Raw genomic sequence first — 25,302 nt, 5'->3', positions numbered from 1 at the left:
TTCAGAACAGAACAGTTACAGGATCAACGCTAAATTCTCCTCTTTGTATATGTGATTTAACAAAGTATCTCTAGATGATAAGTTTAATTCCAAACAAAGCTTGTGAGAATTTGCCTAATGGTCCTAGGTTCTTTCTTCCTTTTACCTAAAGAGTTTTACTGGCTCAATACTTGGCAGCCTCTCCAACAGCTTTGTTCAGGCCCTCCTATTTAGGAGACAAGATGCTGCTGACAAGACTTTTAAATGGAACTCTTACTCTCCCTTCCCTACCCCCTCCATTTCTTCTAGTGACTGAAACAAGTGCCCATATCAATATTCAACTGAGTCTAAGATAATTTTTCCCCTATTCGTAGTTCCATTCCCATGAATCTCTTCCACAAAAAAGTCAGACAGCAAGGGCAGAGCAAGGCAAGGGGGGGAAGAAGGCTCTCTTATCAGCATCTCTTACCTCTGTAGTGCTCCATTCTAGTGTGGTGGGTGATACCCTGCGATCGGAAACTGAGGCTCAGGATGTAACGAGGATCAGAACTGTCTCGTACCAGGAAAGAACCATCTGGTTTCCCTTTCAGCTTCATCTCTGCATCTTCCCAATTCATTGGCCCCCAATACCAACCACACTATCAAAGACAAGAAGCAGTCCACTAGTTATCAGGACAGAGAAATGTCACAGTTTTCAGCACAATCTATCTTAACATGGGACAACCCTCTGCATTCTCTCCAAAACATTTCAATAGGTAAAAGCCACTTACACGTGTCTCAACCATTAGCAATGAACATCACGCTCACTATACTTTTAGCCCTGCAAAGTAACAGAATAATAATTCTGGCCGTGAGCTGTGGCTCATGCCTCTAATTCCAACACTTTGGAAGGCTGAGGTGGACGGATCACTTGAGGTCAGGAGTTCGAGACCAGCCTGGCCAACATGGTGAAACCCCATCTCTACCAAAAATACAAAAATTAGCTGGGTTTGATGGCACATGCCAGTAATCCCAGCTATTCAGGAAGCTGAGACAGAAGACTAGCTTGAACCTGGGAGGCGGAGGTTGCCTTGAGCTGGGATTGTACCACTGCACTGCATTCCAGCCTGGGTGACACAGTGAGACTATGTCTCAAAAAAAAAAAAAAAAAAAGGCTGGGTGCAGTGGTTTACACCTGTAATCCCAGCACTTTGGGAGGCCAAGGCAGGTGGCTCACCTGAGGTCAGGAGTTCGAGACAAGCCTGGCCAACATGGTGAAACCCCATCTCTACTAAAAATATAGTAATTAGCTGGGCATGGTGCTGGGCGTCTGTAATCCCAGCTACTCGGGAGGCTGAAGCAGGAGAATTGCTTGAACCCAGGAGGCAGAGGTTGCAGTAAGCCGAGATCATACCATTGCACTCCAGCCTGGGCGACAAGAGTGAAACTCAGTCCCAAAAACAAAACAAGACAACAACAACAACAAAAAGAAACAAAGAATAATAATTCTACAATTATGTTACCAAAGACCCTACTAAGAAAAGAAGAGGGAATTTGGTCAGTTAATCTATCAAAATCAGCTTAGACTGTAAACATTTCTCCAACAACCTTTATCATGTCCAAATTTTTTTCCCAAATTCAATTTTATTATATCTCATGGAATTAACAGCAGTAGCACACTGCTTTTGTCACTGTAAATATGGAAGAAAGTAAACTATTCTTCCTCTAAAAACAATAAATAGGGGCTGGGTGTGGTGGCTCATGCCTATAATCCTAGAGTTTTGGGAGGGAGAGGCAAGAGGATCATGTTGAGCCCAGGAGTTCAAGACCAGCCTGGGAAAAAGCAAGACCAGTCTCTACAAAAAATATAAATAAATTTTAGCTGGGCTTGGTCGTGCGTGCCTGTAGTCCTAGCTACTCAGGAGGCTGAGGCAGAAGGATCCTTTGGCCCAGGAGTTCGAGGCTACAGTTAGCTATGATTATGCCACTACCCCCTAGCCTGGGCAACAGAGCAAGACCCTGTCTCTAAAAATAAATAAACAAATAAATAAAGGTGTGCCCAGGTACAGAATTTAGCTAATGGGAGAAGTGACCTGCCAGTCCTTAGGTACCACCTACCTTCTCCAACTCTCGAAGGCTGGCTGCAAAGCTGCTCGAGTCAGGCCGATAGAGAGGACACTGGAGGTGCTGTGGGGGTTGGCTGTGCAGGGATTCAGCTGCTCGGATGGGAGCAATCCGGGGAAATGCATCTGCAGGGCAAGAGAGTGGTGGTCACCTGTTTACCCTCACTGCTTCCAACCACAAATAGACCCTCCCCCAAAAACAGAAATGCTAACTGAAGAGGGCAAGGCATTAGAAGCTAAGCTGGAAAGGGTAGAAGCCAAAGCAGTGGGAAAGAGCTGGATGGGCTGGAACAAAAAGCTGTGTGGGATTGTGTAAGCTGTGAAGGATGGGTGGGGGCACTTAACCCCAGGAAAGGGGAGGGGAGCTGCTCACTAACCTGACTAAGGTGACTACTTCAGGGGCTTCACCAGCCTAGAGCGATTCCAACTTCTCCCACCTCGAAGTGAAGTGCCGATAAGGCAGCCTTGGAAATAGTGACTCGCTTACTTGCCCAGGAAGAGTAATGATTTTGCCAGGCAAGTAGAAAAGAATGCTGATTTCATTCATTTTATTCCTTGGGTACTGGTAGCTGGCAAAGCAGGTGTGGGCTACTGAATGCTTGGTACTTATTTACAAGGCTGCAGTAAATACTAAAAGCTTAGAATAACCACAGAACCTTGAAAACCAGCAACATATTAAACCTCACTATCCTGAAATTAAGGCAGTTTCTTAAGTGATATCTACTCAAGGATTGCAAAACAGTCTCAGCAGCAAAGAGATGAAAAATTCAGTAGTCTTTTATCCCTAACAAAAATCAGATTGACCTCCATAAAGAAAACGGGTTAGGAAAATCAGTTCTCGGCCTCATTTCCAAGGAGTCTGGTACAGCCAAGGGGAAAAGAGTTAAACTTTCTATAAGCTATTATTTCCATAAATAGATTTCTCCCATCCTTCTATGGTACAAAGTTTCACTCTGTACTCCCAACTCTTACAAGTCTTGCCTCTAAACTAAGCTAACCTGGGGCATGGGGTGGAGGAGGCGGAGGTAGGGGGAAAGACTGCAAGGAAGACCCCATCGGAGCCACAAGGACAGATGTAGGCAGCGTCCCACTGATATCATCTAGAAGAGAGAACAAAAGCAAGAGGTTCAGAAATATGAGCACAGAATGAGCACAGTGAAGGCAGAGGAGAGGGAGAAGGACTATCAGGCTGCCCTCTGGGGCAGGATGGCCCAACCTTCACCCAGTCTTTTTGGACAGAGGGCAACAATCACCTTACTCTGGTTTGCTTTTGGAAAGCAGGGTAGTAAGGATATTCCTAATGCAGCCCAATAGCAGTGGGTTCAAGGCAAGATAAATGTAAATCGAATTAATATATGCACAGTATTATAGCATGCAGGTGAGACCCATTTAATTGCTTAGGGAGATGATGGGGTACTGAGAAAGAGCTAGGAAATAATTAAGTCATCATCGGAAACCCAGAAGCGTGGTCGGCCCCCAGCAAAGAACAAGTCCCTGTAGCTCACCCTCCCACTAGGCAAGAAGGAGAGGGGAAGAAACTATACCTAGGAGGCTGAGGCTTCTTCTTGGAGGAGGAGGGGGAGTTGGAGGGTGTGGAGAGGTCAGGCCCCGCTGAGAAATGTCCACATCCACAAGCGACACAGTTTCACCTGAGGGATTCATGGTGCAAGCAAGTTACAGAAGCGCCTTGCCCAAAGCTGACACAGAAAGCAAAGGGAAGCAAAGGGCAAGCAGGCAAGGCTGGGGGTCTGCTGCTCTCAGAAAGCTCAAAACCTAATGCCCCCAGGGCTGAAATCACCCCAACACCAGGAAGTCAATTTTTAAATTCTATCATTAAACCTTGGCCCTGTTAAGGGTCAAGGATTCTTTTTTTTTTTTTTTTTTGAGACGGAGTCTTGCTCTGTGGCCCGGGCTGGAGTGCGGTGGCCAGATCTCAGCTCACTGCAAGCTCCGCCTCCCGAGTTTACGCCATTCTCCTGCCTCAGCCTCCGGAGTAGCTGGGACTACAGGTGCCCGCCACCTTGCCCGGCTAGTTTTTTGTATTTTTAGTAGAGACGGGGTTTCACCGTGTTAGCCAGGATGGTCTCGATCTCCTGACCTCGTGATCCGCCCGTCTCGGCCTCCCAAAGTGCTGGGATTACAGGCTTGAGCCACCACGCCCAGCGGGTCAAGGATTCTTTAGGATAAAACCATGGGACTGACAGTGGAAAACCATCTAATTCTGGTTCTGTCACTGACTTACAACGTACCCTCAAACAAGAGGTCTTCTTTATCCAATGGAACCCACACCATTTATTTTTTCAGAACTGTGTATCAATTTCTGCCTTAGGAAGCAAGCCAAGTGGCTTGTTATATGCCCAAACAGACATGGAAAGCAAAGGCCAGAAAACCAAAGAACTGCACAGTAAGCAGAATACAGATAGAGTTTCCAATGTTAGTCCTAACTTCTTCCTAGAGGGCAGTCCATATCTTAATTTTCCAGAGTATTCACGCATAAGAGAATCTACATGAATAAGATATCTGTTCTTAATAGCTAAGGCTACAAAGGCCGAAAGTACAATTTATATTCCTAAAAATTAACTACTTTCACAGTCAGACAAAAGTCAGATAATCTAAGAGGCAGCTTCTCCATAGGAACTTGGTGGGAGGAGGCACATGGCCTCTCTTCTTCCCAGCATGTCATGCAGTTCTGTTCCCTGCCATATATATATAAGACTCCTTGCCACCCAACTTGGTCTATTCCCTCTCCACTTGAGTCATGAGAGGATGAAGGGTATTTTATTAATATTAACACAAGCTGATAGCCAGGAATAGGGTTATTTTGGCAGGCCTGATCCACAGGTCAGAACTCAGAATTTCTCTAATTTAGCCCTTAGGGTATTCCTTCCAACACCTTTTTTTTTTTTTTGAGACGGAGTCTCGCTCTGCCGCCCAGGCTGGAGTGCAGTGGCCAGATCTCAGCTCACTGCAAGCTCCGCCTCCCGGGTTTACGCCATTCTCCTGCCTCAGTCAGCCTCCGGAGTAGCTGGGACTACAGGCACCCGCCACCTCGCCCGGCTAGTTTTTTGTATTTTTTTTAGTAGAGATGGGGTTTCACCGTGTTAGCCAGGATGGTCTCGATCTCCTGACCTCGTGATCCGCCCGCCTCGGTCTCCCAAAGTGCTGGAATTACAGGCTTGAGCCACCGCGCCCGGCCCCAACACCTTTTTTTTATTCAGGGCTGAATGTATCCCTCAGCTAGTATTTTAATGTTTCCCCATTAAGAAAATGAGGTGACCAATATTTACCAAAAGGACAGAAACTGGATTTTCAGAACCTAAATACACAGTTTTTTTTACAAAGGGTCTTGAATACTAATTAAATAAACAGAAAAGCTCTTCTAAAAGTCATCAGTGAGACCGGGTGCAGTGGCTCACGCCTGTAATTCCAACACTTTGGGAGACCAAGGTAGGCGAATCACTTGCACTCAGGAGTTCAAGACCAGCCCGGGCAACATCGTAAGACCCCGTCTCCACAAAAATAAAAAAATTAGTCAGGTATGGTGGTGCATGCCTGTAGTCCCAGCTATTCTAGAGGCTGAGGTGGGAGGATCATTTGAGTCTAGGAAGTCGAGGCTGCAGTAAGCTGAGACTATACCACTGCACTCCAGCCTGGGAGACAAAATGAGGCCCTGTGTCAAAAATAAACAAACAAAAGTCATCAGTGGAAGTTCTAGAAAACTGGTACCAGACTCACCACACAGCTTGGTAATTGAGAGCCTGGCTGCCCAGAGCAATGCAATGGGGCCAGACAAGCATGTTTCCTGACAGGCCAGAGCAGTCTAGACTGTTGGTAGGGCACTTAACATAAAGGATGTCATTCCAGAGGGCTGAAGCTGACCTGAACCTCAAACCACAAATGTAGGTAGCGTTCCTTTTTTTTCAGACAGAGTCTAACTCTGTCGCTCAGGCCGGAGTGCAGTGGCAAAATCTCTGCTCACTGCAACCTCAGCCTCTTGGGTTCAAGTGATTCTCCTGCCTCAGCCTCCCGAGTAGCTGGACCACAAGGTATGCAGCACCATGCCCAGCTAATTTTTTGTATTTTTAGTAGAGACGGAGATTCACACCAAGTTGGCCAGGCTGGTCTGAAACTCCTGACCTCAGGTGATCCGCTCACTTCAACCTCCCAAAGTGCCGGGATTACAAGCCTAAGCCACTGTGACCGCGACCAGCCATGTTCCTTACTTTAAGGAGGAAACAACTATTAACTAGAAAGACACGCTATCACAACATAAGATTTTTAAATTCTGGGCTTGGATAAGAACAGAGACCTCCTTCTCCACTACAGTAGATGTCTATACAGGTACCAATTCACTTGTTTTGACAGTTCACAGCAGTCTACCCAGCTGCAGGTCTCATTGGCCTGCTTAACATTTTCCTGGAAGCATCCATGCCCAAATCATATGTCTTCCAATCACCTTTTTGAGGGACATTATATCCAAAGGAGTTTGAGATTGGGATTTTTTTTTAAAGGCTTCTCAGTCACAACCAATGAGAAGTACTCAGTTTCTGAGACACGGGCAGTGTGGCAAAGCCCCACTTTTCTACAGCTTATTCACGCAGGAGTTTCACATGTGACTGACATAATAGAAGGTCTCCATCTCTGAAAAAGCTTCCTACGAAATGAGAAGGCAGTTACCCATCATCCAAAGGAGATTCTACAGCCTTCCTAGTTTAGCAACTGCATTCCCTGCTGCAAGAGGGCAGACTTAAATTAGATACAATAAAGAACTCTAACAGCTGCAGGAACTGCAAGCCCCTAAAAAGACAAGAGCTCATGTAATCCCCTCTGCCCAAAAAAGTCTTCAAAAATAGACCAGACAATCATGGATCATTTTTATGAGATAACCCATGAACTCCCTTGGAAGCAGAGACAGAAACTGTATGACTTCTAGAGAGTCTTTTATGCACTGTGAGCCCATAAATTTGTAATTCCTAGTTTTAATTTATATGTGATGACCCTGAACTAAGCACTGCATAACTGCTAGGGCCACCCAGGTCACCCAATTACCAACAAGCAGCCTTTACCTCCAACTATAAAGCATCCAAAGTCAAGAACACATTCCATACCATAAAAATAGCCTCATCTCAAACCCACTAAGCATGGAATGAAGGAAATAACTGCAGACACGCCTACAGCTCCCTGTGACGCATCTGCAAGTGTTTCCCAACAGGTCTCAGAATACCCCTGTTTTCAGATGTCAGAAGAAAGATATTACCCTTACCTGTGAACAGGGGGCTGAAGGAGACTGGAGAAAAGGCACTTTGAGTTCTTGTCAACCTGGGTTTCCTAGGGAGTGAGAAAGCAGAGAGGGAATAGAGGGGAGAAATGAACACATACGCATTTAAGTCACTACAACACTCAGTTCCAGATGCACTGAAAAATAAAGCAAACCCTAGTCATTGTCAGCAACACTCTTGCAATAAAGCATAAAATAAAGGGGAAGAAGGAAATAATTAAGGTAATTCCTTAAACAGATTTGGCTACAGAATTCACCAGCCTACAAAGCAATGAGAAATCCCTTTGGAGCTCACCATACCCAGTACATTAAAATAGTAAAACACCTTGAGTGGTAATTAGCAAGTCCATTTCAAGAGGAAGGAAGTCTGATGCAGAGCTAACTTCCATCTGGGAGCCAAGAAAAAGGCTCTTGACCTGAACAAGCACCAGCTCAGAGCAGATTTTCCCTCTGGGCTTACCTGTAGGATAGGTCGTTCCAAAGTGAACCAGGGAACAGATTCTGACCTGAGAATAGCACTGCAGGATGCACATGCAGTCTTCAACCTTGAAGACCTCTGATTTCTGCACAATTGCCCCAAGGCATGAGTCAAAGCCATCCGCTACTAAGTGGGCCTCCTCAGATTAGGGGCTCTGCCTAGCACCCAAGAAGAGGGCCCATTCCTCTCTCTGAGCTGCCACTCACACGGCCCTCCCCATGACTTCTTGATGCTGTTCCAGGGAACCAGTCTGAAAACCCAGATCTTTTGGTTAATATACCAAAGATCACTTCTTACCACACTTTCAAGTGGCTTTTCAGCAATAAATGAAAGAAACTCAAAAGACTCCAACGAACACATTATGGCCAGAAGTGTGTTAAACTCAAAAAACTCACCTCAGAATGACTGAACTTGTTGAGGTGACAGAAATATAATATATGCTGGCCAAGCACGGTGTCTCACGAGGTCAGGAGATCAAGACTATCCTGACTAACACGGTGAAATCCCATCTCTACTAAAAATACAAAAACTTAGCCGGGCGTGGTGGTGGGCACCTGTAATCCCAGCTACTCGGGAGGCTGAGGCAGGAGAATGGCATGAATCCGGGAGGTGGAGCTTGCAGTGAGCTGAGATCGCCCCTCTGCACTCTAGCCTGGGCGAGAGTGAGACTCCGTCTCAAAAAATAAAAATAAAAATAAAAAATAAAAATATGCTATATGCTGGCTGGGCACGGTGGCTCACACCTGTAATCCCAGCACTTTGGGAGGTTGAGGTGGGCAAATCACAAGGTCAGGAGTTCGAGACCAGCCTGGCCAATACGGTGAAACCCCATCTCTACTAAAAATACAAAAATTAGCTGGGTGTGGTGGTGTGCACCTGTAATCCCAGCTACTCAGGAGGCTGAGGTAGGAGAACTGCTTGAGCCTGGGAGGTGAAGGTTGCAGTGAACCAAGATCACACCACTGCACTTCAGCCTGGGTGACAGAGTGAGACTCCATCTCAAAAAAAAAAAAAAAGAAAAGAAATATGCTATATGCTGATGATAGTAGAGATTATGATGACTATATATAAATTTGTCAAAATGAATAGAGCTGGACACTTAAAAGGGTAAATTTTGCAGTATATAAATTATACCTCAGGCCCGGTGCAATGGCTCCTATAATGTAATATAGGTGTAATGGCACCTATAATCCCAACACTTTGGGAGGCTGAGGTGGGCAGAATGCTTGAGCCCAGGAATTCGTGACCAGCCGGGGCAACGTGGTGAAACTTTGTCTCTACAAAAAATACAAAAATTAGCTGGGCGTGGTGTACACCTCTAGTCCCAGTTACTCAGGAGTGTGAGGTGGGAGGATCACCTGAACCTGGGAAGGTCAAGGCTGCAGTGAGTCATGACTGAGCTGCTGCATTCCAGCCTGGGTGACAGAGTGAGACCCTGTCTCAAAAATAAATAAATAAATAAATATAAATAAAAATAAATTTTTTTTAATTTTTAAAAATAAAATAAAATAAAATAAAAATATTTATTTATTTATTTATTTTTTATTGTTAACAATAAAACAGACTTAAAGAAAATCCTACCCCAGAATTGAGCGCCTGTCTCCTAGCATTGTAGCTGGCTCACCTTCCAAAAATACTCTTACCCAAAGGTCTAAATAGAACTTAAACTCTTTTCAACTATAAATTGCACCAATAGAAAGGGGCAAAAGCAAAGAAAATCCAAAATGAAATTCTATTTTAAATTATTTGATTTCAGAAGATGTTTATGCATTTATGTTCTAACATCGATGTCTGAGCTTCTCAGAATTCACTTCAAACAAAATTCTAAAACCATACCATGAAGATCTTATTCAGAAAGAGCTGAAACCCTGGTCCGTCTTTCTCTTGACCTAGCTTTACATTCCCTTGGCAACCTCTTCCATACTTGAGGGGTCTGATGATCACATTCACTATGAATATTCCACCCACAGCACCCACAGGAGAGGTGGCTACATAAAAATAAGATACGGCCACATAGTTTCTTTGCTCATAAAAGTGGCTCATGACTGCAGCTTAGTTCCAACAATCCAGAGGACTGGAATGCAATGTTAATTCCACTGGACATGAACTTTAGGACTGCTGAAGAGCTTCCAAGCTGATTTTTATTTGATAACTTGTGGGTACAACATTTAACCCAGCAAGTAGAAACCTAAAGCACTGGCCTCTCAAAAGGTTCACACCTCAGCCATTTGGCCGTTTGCCTCTTTTCAAAGGAAGCTGCATTACTCTGCCATCTGCCCATGCTGGGGACGAGTCTCTTCAGTGCCAAGCACTGAAGAACGGCAGGACCCAAATGCACACATCTTGCGGAGGCCTTCTCACTTCAGCTCATCTTCTCCCCCGCCCCCGGCATTTTGAAGAAGAAAAATCATAGTTTCTAGGATCTAGAAAAAGAAAAACATCTGAATCCAGGGAGAGCTGTTCGAGAATGCCAGAATGGTTTTTCCTGGCAAATAAGGGGGCCTCATGGCTGGATGCTTGGAAAGGTAAAAGGTCTAAAGTCTAGGAGGCTAAAAGGCTACTAATAAATAGGCGTGCTTCTTTCTCTCTTTGGGAAGACAAGCCAAACTACAGACCCAAAGCAGTATCTGTCTCAAGGATCCTGAGAGCATTCTAATGGCAGTCATTCATGAAACAACCAATCTAGATGACTATAAAAAAAACAACAACAAAGCAAGGTACTGATTAACATAAAATTGAGGATGGTGGTTACCAGGGGGAGGGATAAGATGTAATTAGATAGCAACACTCTTCAAAGGTATTGATAACATTCTATTCATTAAGTTTAGTGAAGGGTACCTATGCTTGTATTTTATTATTATTAAAAGACATACACTTTATATATCCCCTTTTGTATACATGAACCATTCGGAATGATAAAAGGCCATTCTAAGCTGACACACTATATTTTGGAGAGCAATATAATGGAATTTCAGATAATATTTTAAACTAATCCTCTATACTACATTCCCATGTTATTTATTCTTCCCCAGATCACCTCAACAAGCATTAGGGTGCAACGTTATACCCCTGTAACTTTGCCAGTAGGCCACTTTCTTTTTTTTTTTTTTTTGAGACGGAGTCTTGCTCTGCCGCCCAGGCTGGAGTGCAGTGGCGCGATCTTGGCTCACTACAAGCTCCGCCTCCCGGGTTTACGCCATTCTCCTGCCTCAGCCTCCCAAGTAGCTGGGACTACAGGTGCCCGCCATCTCGCCCGGCTAGTTTGTAGAGACAGGGTTTCACCGTGTAGACCAGGATGGTCTCGATCTCCTGACCTCGTGATCCACCCGTCTCAGCCTCCCAAAGTGCTGGGATTACAGGCTTGAGCCACTGCGCCCGGCCGGCCACTTTCATCTTAGCAGCAACAAAGACTGGAGGAGTAGGGTGGGATAAAACAGCATTTGGTGGGCTGTGCTTCAGGTGACACAAAAGGACAGGGCAGAAGGCCTCGGGCAAAGGTCTTTGAGACTAGCAGTCCTTTGTGTCAGCTAAGTTACTGCCTATGCTGTAGGTAACAAAAAAACAGGATGCCTCTGTCCATTTCTACCCTGCAAATTATTAACTGTACTACAACAGATTTATGGGATAAAGGAGTTAAATGCATTAGATTAGACAGAACAACAACACATAGACGTAACCATTGGCCGGTTTTCAAATTCCTTGAAACCTAAAATAAACAGTGAAATAATAATAACCTATTTGCCCATAAGTCCCCTGTACTGATGCCCTAAGACTTACACACGTCCTTTTCTAAAGTAACTTCCAAACTAGGATGTCCAAATACCAGATTTTACGGCTCCAATGCACCTCTGCCCCTGCTAAAGCACACAGTGCCAAGACAGCCAGCCTGTGCCATTTCCAACACGTCATAAGCCAGTGTCTGTTCATGTGCTACAGGCACAAAAACCATGTGTTCATTTTTAGTTCCAATACACAGACATCTGTGCAGCAAGGTCAGATCCAAAACTCCATCATAAACCCACTAAAGAACCTATAGAGGGAACTTCCAGGGAAAAGCCAAGAGGCACGGTCCAAGGTCTAAAACCTTAGAAATGATGTTGGCAGAGAGAATGTTAAGGAGTGAGAAGCACGGCACGGGACTCAAATGGACAGATTTTTTTTAAGCCCAGGAGTTCATTCTAAAACAGAGCTGCCAACCGCAACCACTTCATGGAAAAAATAGTTAAAAAGATCAACATTGTGTGGACCCAAAACCCAAACACAAAATCAGAACTTCCTCAACACACCATAAAATCATTTTGCTCTCAGCATGTCATGCTATTACTCAAAAAGACCCCTTTAGACCTGAAGACCCAAGGATACAGTGAAAAAGGTTTCTCACGTCTGCCAGGTCTGTCCACGACAGCAGGGCCCCAAACAGATGCCAAAACAGCCTGCCTCTCTTTCCAGAATTCTATCTTTCCACCCCCCACCAAATAAATCGATAGGAAACCACTATAGAACCATCCTCCACTTCTCCACCTCACTACCATGAAGACGGCCAGTAATAGCCTCATCTGTTAACCTGGTAAAAAACAAATCTTGAAAAGTGAACAAGGTACCTATTTCCAACCAAGTGTGTATTACGTGATGATTCAAAATGGTCAGATCAAATTAGATCTCTCACCAAATCCAAAGGAAGGCAATCAGTTCAACATATGAGAAACAGACATGGGAACTCCACTGGTTTTCCTGAAATAGCAATGCTAGATTACACTGAGGACCACAGGCATCAAGCCCAGCTCTTTGAATTCCAACATATGTGTGTTATAAGCCCTAGCCCAGTTCCCCAGAACAGAAACCTGATTAGTTGCTGGGTTTCTTTCTCTCTTTCTCTCTTTCTCTCTTTCTCTCTCTCTCTCTCTCTTTCTTTCTTTCTTTCTTTCTTAAAGAGATGGAGTCAGCTGGGCGCGGTGGCTCTAGCCTGTAATCCCAGCACTTTGGGAGGCTGAGGTAGGCGGACTGCCTGAGCTCAGGAGTTTGAGACCAGCCTGGGCAACACGGTGAAATGCAGTCTCTACTAAAATACAAAAAATTAGCCAGGCGTGGTGGCATGCACCTGTAGTCCCAGCTACTCGGGAGGATGAGGCAGAAGAATTGCTTGAACCTGAGAGGCGGAGGTTGTAGTGAGCCAAGATTGGGCCACTGCGCTCCAGCACGGACGACAGAGCGAGACTACGTCTCCCAAAAAAAAAAAAAAAGAGAGAGAGAGACGGAGTCTGGCTCTGTTGCCCAGGCTGGAGTGCAATGGCACATCATAGCTCACCGTGCCCTTAAACTCCTGGGCTCAAGTAATCCTCCTGCCTCTGCCTTCCAAGTATTGGGACTACAGGTGCGCACTACCACACCCAATTGGTGAACCCATTTCTTACCTTGCTTAAAAAGAGTTACCTAAGTTGGCCGGGGGTGGTGGCTCACGCCTGTAATCCCAGCATTTTGGGAGGCCAAGGCAGGCAGATCACCTGAGGTCAGGAGTTCGGGACCAGTCTGGCCAACATGGCAAAACTCCAGCTCTACTAAAAATAAAAAATTAAAAAATTAGCCGGGCATGATCGTGTGCCCCTGTAATCCCAGCCACTGGAGAGGCTGACGCAGGAGAATCACTTGAACCCAGGAGGCGGAGGTTGCAGTAAGCCAAGATTGTACCGCTGCACTCCAGCCTGGGCCACAGAGCAAGACTCCACCTCAAAACAAAAAACAAAACAAAAACAAATCTCTAAACTAACTCATACTACACTGAAGACAATATATCCATGTAGGTCCACTTACCAGACTCAAAAGCAACTAAAAGGAAGTTTTGCTTAGTGCTAAAATGTGGGAATTGTTAAACCTTCTAAAATGATTGTAAGAAGGCAGATGTTGAGAATAGCAAAGGGAATTATGCCCAGAGGTTACTGTAAAAGTCCCAAATTGTATAGCAAAGACTGTAGAAGCCCATAATTAACTCCAATCAACAATGAGGACAAAGGCATATACCCTTTGGCAAAAGACTGAAATTTCTCACCACTACCACGTCCTACCAATCAAAACAAGAGAAAAGCTAAAAATCCAAACTCATCCTCCCACTATTGCGGACTTAGGAGGTGCAGATCCACAGAAATCACAACTACCCTGGCCAGACTCACCAAGTTTCTCACAGCTGCGAGGCTGCCAGCAAGACTGGCACATAGTAAGCTGTGGAAAAGCTCACAAGCAGCACCAAATCCTAAGCATTAAAAAATTTACCAGCTCAGTCTTATTACTTATCTTCTAAAAAGCACAAACTATTCCATTTAGATTTCTCTTCTCAACAATCTATTCTTATAAGGACAGGAACAAGACAGTCAACACTCACCCATTTTACAGATGGGGGAAAAAGGGAAGCATGAAGACAACAAATTTAGTCATCTCCCAGCTGATGTTGGAGTTTACATGGAATCTAGACTTTCACATTCTCTATACAGCATGCTGCCTCCAAACAGCAGTCAACCAAACGTTTATACACAAATACCTAGCTCTTCTCCAATTCATCAAAAAAAGCCCTTGGACCAAAAAATGTAATTCTCCAGTGCCCTGAACTAAGCTTCTTTGCAAAGCTACAGCCCAATTTGCTCTGCGGCAGAAATCTGTATTGCGCTTAGTGTGAGGGTTGGTGGCAGAGCAGCCAATGACCATTAAATTCTGCTTCCAAAGGCAAAAAACCGTATAATGTTATATGCCTTTTCCTCTTCCTAATCTGTTAGACGTAGCAGCTAATTTCACGCCACACCTCGTATTTGGCATCTCTGGAATCTCAGATGAACTCCTGGTCAACATGGAACAAAGGCAAGACAAACCACAAGAAAATTAGCAACCTATCCTATGTCATTACCCACAGCTTTATTCCCGCCCTCCCCTGCATCTGATGAAAATTTCATCTGTGCTGGTAAGTGGAGCATTGAATACAGAGCCTACCACAAAAAAGCTGTTTCAGCAGCCACACACTTTTCAAGATCTGAACTCCCAGCATGAATTCACTAGGAGGCAAAGGCAGAAACACTGGCCTACCTAAAGGGGCAACACACTGATTTCTTCAGAAAGTTTGGATTTGGCCTGATCCCCAAGACAAGTCCATGGCACAGCTGTTCAGAAAGGGCAAGAAAGCCAAATCCACCCAACATTTTCTTCTTGGAGTACCCAAGTTCCCTTGAAAACAGAAGTCCATGAATGAGTGGTTCCCAGTCAGGATCAACTGGGGAGTTTTAAAAAAATTCAAACTCTTAGGCTTTTCTTTTTTTTTTTTGAGACGGAGTCTTGCTCTGTCGCCCAGGCTGGAGTGCAGTGGCCGGATCTCAGCTCACTGCAAGCTCCGCCTCCCGGGTTTTAGGCCATTCTCCTGCCTCAGCCTCCGGAGTAGCTGGGACTACAGGCGCCCGCCACCTCGCCCGGCTAGTTTTTTGTACTTTTTAGTAGAGACGGGGTTTCACCGTGTTAGCCAGGATGGTCTCGATCTCCTGACCTCGTGATCCACCTGTCTCGGCCTCCCAAAGTGCTGGGATTACAGGCTTGAGCCACCGCGCCCGGCCATCTCTTAGGCTTTTCAAAAAGCTCCCCAAGTGATCCCAGTTCACGGTAAGGTTATCAATTTATACCTGTTCTTTAGCTTTGGTTTACGGCTGCCAGTATGTCTCAAGAATCCATCACGTAAACCACAACAAAACCAATTCCAATCTTTCTGAGAATCCGCTCAAAGAAGTACAAACCACAATGGCAGTTACAACAAGGTAACTCATTTCACTGACACCAAAGTTGACAGCTTTGTAAACCAACGCTACAGATCTAACACTGGATGCCAAAGATCAGTCCACCCCTCAGAAATGCAGGAAAAAAACTCAATGTCTACGTTTGGAATTTTCATCAACTGGCCTAGAACTCATGTACCTGTCTCTACCTTGTCTATGTCTTACTGGTACTTAGAATTCTCAAATGGCCTTGAGAGAGCACAAAACTATTTTCTTGAGACAGGCTCTCACTCTGTCACGCAAACTGGAGTACAGTGGCATGATCACTATTCACTGCAACCTCCGCCTCCTGGGCTCAAGTGATCCTCCTGCCTCAGCCTCCCAAGTAGCTGAGACCACTCCCGGCTAATTTTTTATTTATTTTTTGTAGAGATGAGGGGCTTTTTTTTTTTGGTAGAGATGGGGTTTCGCATGTTGCCCAGGCTGGTCTCAAACTCCTGAGCTCAGGTTATCCACCATCCTCAGCCTCCAAAGTGCTGGGATTACAGGTGTGAGCCACTGTGCCCAGTCTATTTTCTATTCTCACAGACAGTGGTCAGCACCCAAATTTGATATGCCAAGTTCATCTAAGGGAACAACCAGGAAAACATTAAAACTTTGAACAGATGTCCAATTGATTGCTGGCCTACAATTGCATTTGAAGATTCTCCTGTCATTTGCATGCACGAGTGTGAAGGGGGGTGCGGTGCTGGTACACAGAATAAGCAAGGCGGTCAAGATGCAACACCAGCTTTTTGCCCCAAAGGCCAAACATTTCCAGCAATCTCCCTTCCAGGGATAATGGCACACAGCCACCTTGGAAAAACTTAAAAAGCTATGCCAGGGTGGGGATGGGGGGATGGTCTGAAACCATCTTCCAACAAGAGATGCAAACCAGCTGAGAAGTGTCATGGAGTATGCACTCTTTTAAGAGTGAAAGCTGTTTCCACAATTAACTCTGACCTTATGCGAGATGTTATCACCTTTGGTACCAAGTCTCTGCCTCCTCCTGAAGACCCTATCTTAAGAACTGTCAGGATAGCGGTAGCAATAGATAAAAAGGGAAACCTAACAAGAAAAGGAAGTTTGTCGGCCAGCCCCCCGCCGGTCTCACCTCCCTGCGTCCAGCTCCCGGCCCGCAGAACCTCCCATGTCTGTCAGGCTCGCAGCTGAAGCAGCCAGCTCTCCAGAAGGCCTCTTGCCGGTCCCATCCCCACCGCCGGAGCCACCGTTGCAGCTCTTGGTGCGAAAGAGGCGACTGAGGCGGATTTTGAAGGAGCCCTTCCGAGAAGGACCCGCGAGTGGCCGGAGGGGCCCGGGAGGAGGCGGGGGCGGGGGAGGTTGCTGCTGCTGCTGCTGCTGCTCCCCTCTACTCAGGCGCCCCAGAGGGACCAAGTCCTGCAGCGGGAAGGGCACCGGAGGTAATTCAGGGCCTGGGGGCTGCAGCAGAAGCCGGCCGCCCCCTCCTCCTCCGCGACCCGGGCTGCTGAGCTCCTCTTCCGAGCAGCTGTTAGTCTCCAGGCTCTCGGCCTCCGATTCCAAGCCCTCCAGGACTAGCAGCGCGTCGCTCGTTTCCGTGGGGTCCTCCCCGGCCTGCGGGGCGACAGCAGGAGGCTGGGGCTGCGGAGGGGGCGGCTGAGGCGGACACGGGCACGGGCAGCAACCCCCACCGACTGTCTTGACCCCCGGCCCTGCCGGCTGCCCGAGCCCCAGAGCCGCCAATTGCGCCTCTAGTCCAGCCGCCGGGCCCCAGGTCCGCTCGAGCGCCAAGCCCGGCGGCAGGGCCTTGGGGTCCAGGGCACAGCGGTGCCGGGGACACAGCAGTTCCGAGGGTCCCGGCTCCGGGGCCGCCTCCACGTCCTCCTCCTCCGGCGGCCGACCCACGTTGCGGAACACCATCAGCTGCGGCGGCCGGGAGCCCCGCGGGCCGGGCCGCGCGAGGAAGGGTGGCGGCGGGGGGCCATGGCCCGGAGGCGGCGGCGGCGGGCCTGGCTCGGGGGCCGCCTCTCCATAGCCAAGGAGGCGGCTCAGGACGCGGTACGAAGCGGCCGCCGCCGCCGCCTCGCCATCCCGGAGCTCAGCCCCCTGCATCGGGGAGAGGGAGGGAGGAGGGCGGGCGGCTGGAAGCCGGGCTGGGGTGTGGACTAGGCCGGGCCCGGCCGGAGCCCCGCCCGCCGCGGCCCCCGGAGCGACAGAGCTAACGGCCGCCGCGGCCTCTGCCTCATAGAGGGGGGCGGGGGACGCGCGGAGCCCAGCGCGAGCCCAGGCCGCGCTCTGCCACCGCCGAGCACCGCCCCCCAAGGCGACGTCACTTCCGGAAGGGCTTAGCCACGCCACTTTCCCCAGGGCGTGCTCGCGCTGGCCTCCACGGCGAGTGACGTCGCGCGCGCCCCCGGTCGCTATTGGCGGTGAACTGCCTGTCGGCTAGCGTTGGTCTCCTTTCCCAGCCCTTGCTTTTCACTTCCTGGGCTCCCAGGCCCAGGCCATCCCATTCGGTAGAATGGAGAGGCCTTGGAAACCATGGTCTGGTCCTGGGAGAGAGCCGCTGGCCTTGGAAGCATATGTGGTTCTCCCATCTATGCTGCTTTGCGATGTGTGACCTTGGCTGAGTCATTTCATCATTAATCTGTATCTCCCTCCTGGCACCCAGTGAATGTTTGTGGAATCACTACATGAATCGTGTTCTAGACCCAGTGCTGTACTAATAAATGTGTAACAACCAGCTCTCTGGGGGGAGAAAGGGAATGTATGCACATATATAGGTACATAAATTTGTCGTTAAGTTTTACTGACATAAAGGATGTGTAGTTCACAATTTACAAATAATAGCAAATTGGCAAATTCCATATAACTCTTTCTCACAGAATGCTTTCATTGATTTTTGCCAAACTCTGATATAGGTAGACAAACTGATTGCAGTTGACCAAGGAGTGTAATTGTAAACGTGAATGTTGGTTGATACAAGTGAAAAAGACAAAACTTAACCGGATTGTCAATGATGGGAGCAACTTCTTTGCTGAGTCAGAAAACGGTTTCAAATACTGGAAGAATATTTACTCAATTTTTGTGCTATTCATAATGTAATGGCTACAGACAACACATTAAGTTTTTGTTGTTGTTATTGAAATGGAGTCTTGCTCTGTTGCCTAGGCTGGAGTGCAATGGCGTGATCTTGGCTCACTGCAACCTCTGCCTCCTGGGTTTAAGCAATTCTCCTGTCTCGCTCCAGGTAATTTTTTGTATTCTTAGCAGAGACAGGGTTTCACCGTGTTGGCCAAGGTCAGGTTTTGAACTCCTGACCTGAGGTGATCCACCCGCCTCAGCCTCCCAAAATGCTGGGATTACAGGCATGAGCCACCGTGCCTGGCCTTCTTATCTGTTATATAGGGATAAGGATTGCAACTTTGCTTACTTGCAGGCATGTTGTGAGGATCAAATAAGATCAAGCTTTTTGTGTGGTGGAGGTGAGACTGGAGGCAGGGAGCCCACTGAAATAGTCCCAGTGGGAGATATTGAGAAATACAAGGGAAAAGGAGGAAGAATTAGCCGCAGAACTCAGTGACTTCAATACCTGAGGGTGCATTGAAGGGAAGAGGGTGGAGGGCTGAGTCCTGCAACCAGAGGGACCTTTTCAGAATGGAAGTGTGTTCATAGCCTGTGATTGTAATGGTTCGTGGTTTCCCAATGTTCTTAGGCTAATGTGTGATCTTGCGATCTGACCCCTGTGTGATCCAACTCCTGCCTCTCTAGCCACATCCCCCGCTAAGCTCCACCTTGTTCTCTCTTCCCTGCATTCCCATCAGCCTTGCGGCAGGCTCCCACACATGTGGGCATTGCATAAGCTATTCCCTTTTCTTGCAAGACTTTTCTCTTTTTGCTTAGTAAACTCCTACTCATACTTCAGGTTGAACTCACTCCTCACTACCTTAGGGAAATCTCCCTGCCTGGGCACTTCCTCCTCCCCAGGCTCTGAGATCATTCCTTTGTTGCACTTACTTGCACAGGTGTAATTTGCAATCTGTCTGTGAGGTCAGTTGATTAAAAGCAGTCCTCCCTGCTAAATTGTAAATTCTATGAGGGCAGAAGCCATGTTTGCTTTTTGCCTCTTGTGGACTCTCCAGTGCCAAGGACAGTGCCTGGAATTGTTGTTCAACCTTAAGCCCTGTAAGAGGCTCCTGAGACAAATTTTGCACAACAGAATTATCTTTCCTCACACATAAAGAGACAAACTGAAACTCAGTGAGTTATTTAGCTAGAGTCACTCAGTTCAAAAGGATGCAGTGAAAATCAAAACCAGCTCTGACTCCAGAGAGTTCATTCTGTTCCCCTGGCTGCCTCTCAGGTGTCACTCAGGTTTCTGAAGAAAAGAAGAGTGATTGAGAGGGGCATGTTTACTCACGTCTGTAATTCCAGCACTTTGGGAGGCCAAGGCAGGTCGTGGATCACTTGAAGCCAGGAGTTTAAGGCCAGCCTGGGCAACATAGCAACACTCTGTCTCTACAAAACAAATTTTAAATTAGCCAGGCATGGTGGTGTGCCCAAATGTGGTCTCAGCTACTCAGGAGGCTGAGGCAGGAGGATTGCTTGAACCCAGGAGGTGGAGACTGCAGTGAGCTGAGATAACACCACTGCACTCCAGCCTGGGTGACAGAGCAAGACCCTGTCTCTATATAGATAAATGAATAAAAGAAGAGAAATTGCCATAGAATCACACAACACCTGAGGCCTAAGAAGACTACCCAAGATCCCTAGCTTTCTCTCTGAGAAATTCTCTGGCCTCAGAGCCCAGAGAATTACAAGCCGATTACAGGCAAAGTCCGTGGCTCTTTATCGCCCTCTGCTGTCCAGCTGCTTTCCAGGCTGCAGGAGAAGCGGACTATGTCGGTTATCTGGAGTATCTCTACTTGCACAGAGTGCACAGGGGAACACACACGAGCTCTTTCCAAGGCAGGGCAAGCCATGGGGTAGACTTTTCCCATTTCCATAATTTTCCTTTTCCGTAGCCCAGATCCTGGAAAAAACATTGAAAGTTAGATTCCAAGCAAAGAAAGTGTATCTTTGCATTTGTATGACTTGAATTTGTGTTGGGTTTTTTGGTTGAGACAGAGTTTCATTCTTTTTTTGTGGTTGTTTAGATGGAATTTTGCTCTTGTTGACCAGGTTGGAGTGCAATGGCGCTATCTTGGCTCACTGCAACCTCCGCCTCCCAGGTTTAAGCAATTATCCTGCCTCAGCCTCCCGAGTAGCTGGGATTACAGGCATGTGACACCACACCCAGCTAATTTTGTATTTTTAGTATAGACAGGGTTTCTCCATGTTGGTCGGCCTCGTCTCGAACTCCTGAGCTCATTGATCCACCTGCCTCGGCCTCCCAAAGTGCTGGGATTACAGGTGTGAGCCACCGCACCCTGCCAAATTTGTGTTTATTAGGCTGACTTTATGTCTAAATATACCTCTTTCACTGAGCACTATAAAAGTGGTCCTCAGCCGAGCATGGTGGCTGAAGCCTATAATCCCAGCACTTTGGGAGGCCAAGGTAGGCGGATCACTTGAGCCTGGGAGTTTGTGACCAGGTTGGGCAACAAAGAGACCCAATGTTGTGAGGATGTTGTGAGACTGCGTCTCTACAAACAATAAAAAAATTAGTTGGGCGTGGTGGCATGCACCTGTAATCCCAGCTACTTGGGGGGCTGAGGCAGGAGACTCTTGAGCCCGGGAGGCAGAGGTGGAGTGAGCTGTGTTCATACCACTGCACCCCTGCCTGGATGACAGAGTGAGAGATCCTGTCTCAAAAAAGTAAAAATAGAAAATAAGTTGGGCACAGTAGCTCATGCCTATAATCCCAGCACTTTGGGAGATTGAAGTGCTCAGATCACTTGAGCCCAGGAGTTTGAGACTAGCCATGGCAACCAGGCAAAACCCCATCTCTATCCCCCCGCCAAAATAGATAAATATATATATATATATATGTATTTACCCGGGTATGATAGCATGCACCTGTAGTCTCAGCTACTTGGGAAGCTAAGGTGGGAGGATCCATTAAGTAAGTCCTGGAGGTGGAGGCTGCAGTGAGCTGTGATTGTGCCACTGAACTTTAGTCTGGGTAATAGACACTCCAGCTTGGGTGACTGAGCGAGACCCTGTCTCAAAAAAAAAATAAAAAAGTGGTCTCTACAGAGGAGTCCTAGTTAAAAACTTTTATGAAGGATGACGTAAAGAATTTAAGGTCTCGGCCAGTCACGGTGGCTCACGCCTGTAATCCCAGCACTCTGGGAGGCTGAGGCTGGTGGATCACCTGAGGTCAGGAGTTTGTGACCAGCCTGGTCAATAGGGTGAAACCCCATCTCTACTAAAAAATACAAAAAATTAGCCAGGCATGGGAGTGTGTGCCTGTAATTCCAGCTACTCAGGAGGCTGAGGCAGGAGAATCGCTTGAATCTGCTAGGTGGAGGTTGCAGCGAACTGAGATCGTGCCGCTGCACTCCAACCTGGGTGACAGAGTGAGACTCCATCTCAAAAAAACAAAGAGAATTTAAAGTCTGACACAGTGGCTCACACATGTAATCCTAGCACTTTGGGAGGCCAAAGTAGGAGGATCACTTGAGCCCAGGAGTTTGAGACCACCCTAAACAACATAGTGAGACCTTGTCTCCACAAAATTTTTTTTGAGATGTGTCTCTCTGTTGCCCAGGCCAGAGTGCAGTGGCGCGATCTCAGCTCACTGCAACCTCTGCCTCCTGGGTTCAAGCAGTTCTGTGCCTCAGCCTCCCGAGTAGCTGGAATTACAGGTGTTCACCACCATGCCTGGCTAATTCTTTTATATTTTTAGTAGAGACAAGGTTTCACCATCTTGGCCAGGCTGGATCTTTTTTTCTTTTTTTTTTTTTTGAGATGGAGTCTTGCCCTGTCGCCCAAGCTGGAGTGCAGTGGTGTCATCTCGGCTCACTGCAAGCTCCGCCTCCCAGATTCATGCCATTCTCCTGCCTCAGCCTCCTGAGTAGCTGGGACTACAGGCGCCCGCCACCATGCCTGGCTAATTTTTTTGTATTTTTAGTAGAGACGGGGTTTCATTGTGTTAGCCAGATGGTCTCGATCTCCTGACCTCATGATCCGCCCGCCTCAACCTCCCAAAGTGCTAGGATTACAGGTGTGAGCCACCATGCCCAGCTTTTTTTTTTTTTTTAATTAGCCAGGTGTGGTGGCACATGCCTGTAGCCCCAGCTACTCAGGAGGTTAATGTGGGAGGCTCACTTGAACCTGGGAGGCCGAGGCTGTAGTAAGCCATGATCTCACCACTGCCCTTCAGCCTGGCGATAGAGCGAGACCCTGCCTCAAAACAAAAAAAATGATAAAGAATCTAAGGAATTTCTGAGATTCATTTGGTCATTCAACAATGGGCTAGGTTTGGGGATGCAGTAATAAATGAGACAGACACAATCCCTGCCCCTCTGGACTTTGTGGTTGGTCTAGCTAGTCTTAATCATGCCACTTTCTGAATATATGAGCAAACGCAAATAATTAAACATCTCCGAACCTGTGTTTCATTTGTAAAAATGGGTCAGTAATAATCCCCCCTTGACATGGCTATTGTGGAGAATTAAATGAAAACTTACATGTAAAGGTACTTAATAAATTCTGCAGTGCTATACAAATGTTAGTTAATACATTTTTTCCCAAGAAGCTTTTCATGATAATAACTTAATACATTTTTTCCCAAGAAGTTTTTCACGATAATGTTACTATTGTCTTCACCCAGTGTTTTTTTTTTCGACCCTCAACTAACAGTAACCAGTAATAAATACCAAGAAATGGAATAAATCACTCTCAGAAAGGCCAAAGAAAGAGCTATGGATGTGCAATACAGGTTTCTGCTCCCAGCAGTACCACTAACTGGCTGGTTGACCTCATGAATGTCACTTTCCCTTCAGTGTTTTAGTTTCCTAATTTGTTAAAAAAACAAAAACAAACAAACAAAAAAAACAGTCTGGGCTGTGGGCCCTGCTAGTTTGCCATCATAGAGATTCCCCTGGAGGCTTGTCCTCTAGCACCCCATCCCCACAGCCTTGGCATTCCCACTCAGGTTGCACAGCACTATTGTTCTTTGCAAGGCTGGGCACGGTGGCTCACACCTGTAATCCCCGCACTTTGGGAGGTTGAGGCATGCAGATCACCTGAGTTCAGGTTTCAAGATCAGCCTAGCCAACATGGTGAAACACCATCTCTACCAAAAATGCAAAAATTAGCCAGGCGTGGTGGCGCACGCCTGTACTCCCAGCTACTTGGGAGGCTGAAGCAGGAGAATCACTTGAACCTGGGAGGCAGACGTGGCAGTGAGCTGAGATTGTGCCACTGTACTCCAGCCTGGGCAACAGAACAAGACTCTAAGAAAAAAGAATTGTTGTTTGCAGAGGTCAACTGGAAAGCAAGGGACATTTTTGGCAACCACCACTCATCCCTTCCTACATACACTCAATGATCTTGGACATCAAAAGTTCAAGACATTGGGGGTTTGGAGGGGGTTCGAAGGGAAGAAGCCAAGAGATGGCCTGTGCCTGCGGGGCCAGATTGCCTCGTGAAGCAGGAAGCCCACCATCGATGGAAAAGTGATGGGTGGGCAGGCAGGAGCTTTGTTCTGTGGCTTCCCCAAGAATCCATGCCCTTCCGGATCCAAGGAGGCTGGCTCAGACAGCACTGACTCGGGGCCCCCCAGTTACTGTGCCTAGCAGCGGGAAGGAGGTGAGGGGTAAGAAAACAGGGAAAAGCAAGAGAGAGTAGCCACAGTTTTCATGAAGAAAAGGAGAAGGAGCCAGGTGCGGTGGCTCACACCTGTAATCCTAGCACTTTGGGAGGCTGAGGCAGGTGGATCACTTGTCAGGAGTTCGAGACCAGCCTGGCCAACATGGTGAAGCCCCCGTCTCCACTAAAAAATACAAAAAAAAAAAATTAGCCAAGCATAGTGGCACATACCTGTAGTCCCAGCTACTCAGGAAGCTGAGCAGGAGAATTGCTTGAACCCAGGAGGCAGAGGTTGCAGTGAGCCGAGATCACGCCACTGCACTCCAGCTGGGTGGACAAAGAAAGAATCTATCTCAAAAAAAAAAAAAAAAAAAAAAAGGTAGAACTTAGAATGACAAAATGAAGGTTTAAGAAGTGGAGGTGGCCGGACATGGTGGCTCATGCCTGTAATCCCAGCACTTTGGGAGGCCGAGGTGGGTGGATCACGAGGTCAGGAGATCGAGACCATCCTGGCTAACACGGTGAAACCCCGTCTCTACTAAAAATACAAAAAGAAAAATTAGCCGGGCGTGGTGGCGGGCGCCTGTAGTCCCAGCTACTCGGGAGGCTGAGGCAGGAGAACGGCGTGAACCCGGGAGGCAGAGCTTGCAGTGAGCTGAGACCGCGCCACTGCACTCCAGCCTGGGTGACAGAGTGAGACTCCGTCTCAAAAAAAAAAAAAAAAAAGAAGTGGAGGCAAAACTGTGTTCACTGTCTTCTCCATGCCCACCTCTCTCCCGCCACCATTGCTGCTGTGCTTGTCGACTGACTTTGTGGTTCAGAAAGAGGCCTGAGTTGTGGGGACGGACACCTGAGTTGTGGAGGCTCCAGCTCTGTCACAAACAACAACACTGTGGTTCTAGGGAAGTCCCTTGACCCCTCTGCAAGGAGGCTTTGTTATATTCCCTGAGG

At 47.2% G+C, this 25,302-nt stretch overlaps 1 protein-coding gene across 2 annotated transcripts in view; it reads right to left on the bottom strand.

Annotated features, from left to right (window-relative positions):
• Nucleotides 1-17,904, bottom strand: part of SOCS7 (suppressor of cytokine signaling 7) — a 56,897-nt gene extending 38,993 nt beyond the window's left edge. Inside the window, exons 1-6 of one of the 2 annotated variants that reach the window (XM_031934302.1) lie at nt 16,730-17,904; nt 7,345-7,409; nt 3,626-3,730; nt 3,080-3,181; nt 2,077-2,207; nt 449-617 (exon numbers count right to left, since the gene is read on the bottom strand). In XM_031934302.1, the coding sequence (XP_031790162.1) occupies nt 449-617; nt 2,077-2,207; nt 3,080-3,181; nt 3,626-3,730; nt 7,345-7,409; nt 16,730-17,706 (1,549 nt within the window). In that variant the 5' untranslated portion in view covers nt 17,707-17,904. The remainder of the gene's footprint in view (nt 1-448; nt 618-2,076; nt 2,208-3,079; nt 3,182-3,625; nt 3,731-7,344; nt 7,410-16,729) is intronic. The other variant, XM_031934301.1, reaches the window with a different exon arrangement.
• Between the last annotated feature and the right edge of the window lie 7,398 nt (nt 17,905-25,302).

This window comes from Piliocolobus tephrosceles, chromosome 16, assembly GCF_002776525.5.
Source record: "Piliocolobus tephrosceles isolate RC106 chromosome 16, ASM277652v3, whole genome shotgun sequence".
Lineage (NCBI taxonomy): Eukaryota > Metazoa > Chordata > Mammalia > Primates > Cercopithecidae > Piliocolobus > Piliocolobus tephrosceles.
This window is presented reverse-complemented; position numbering and strand designations above follow the sequence as displayed.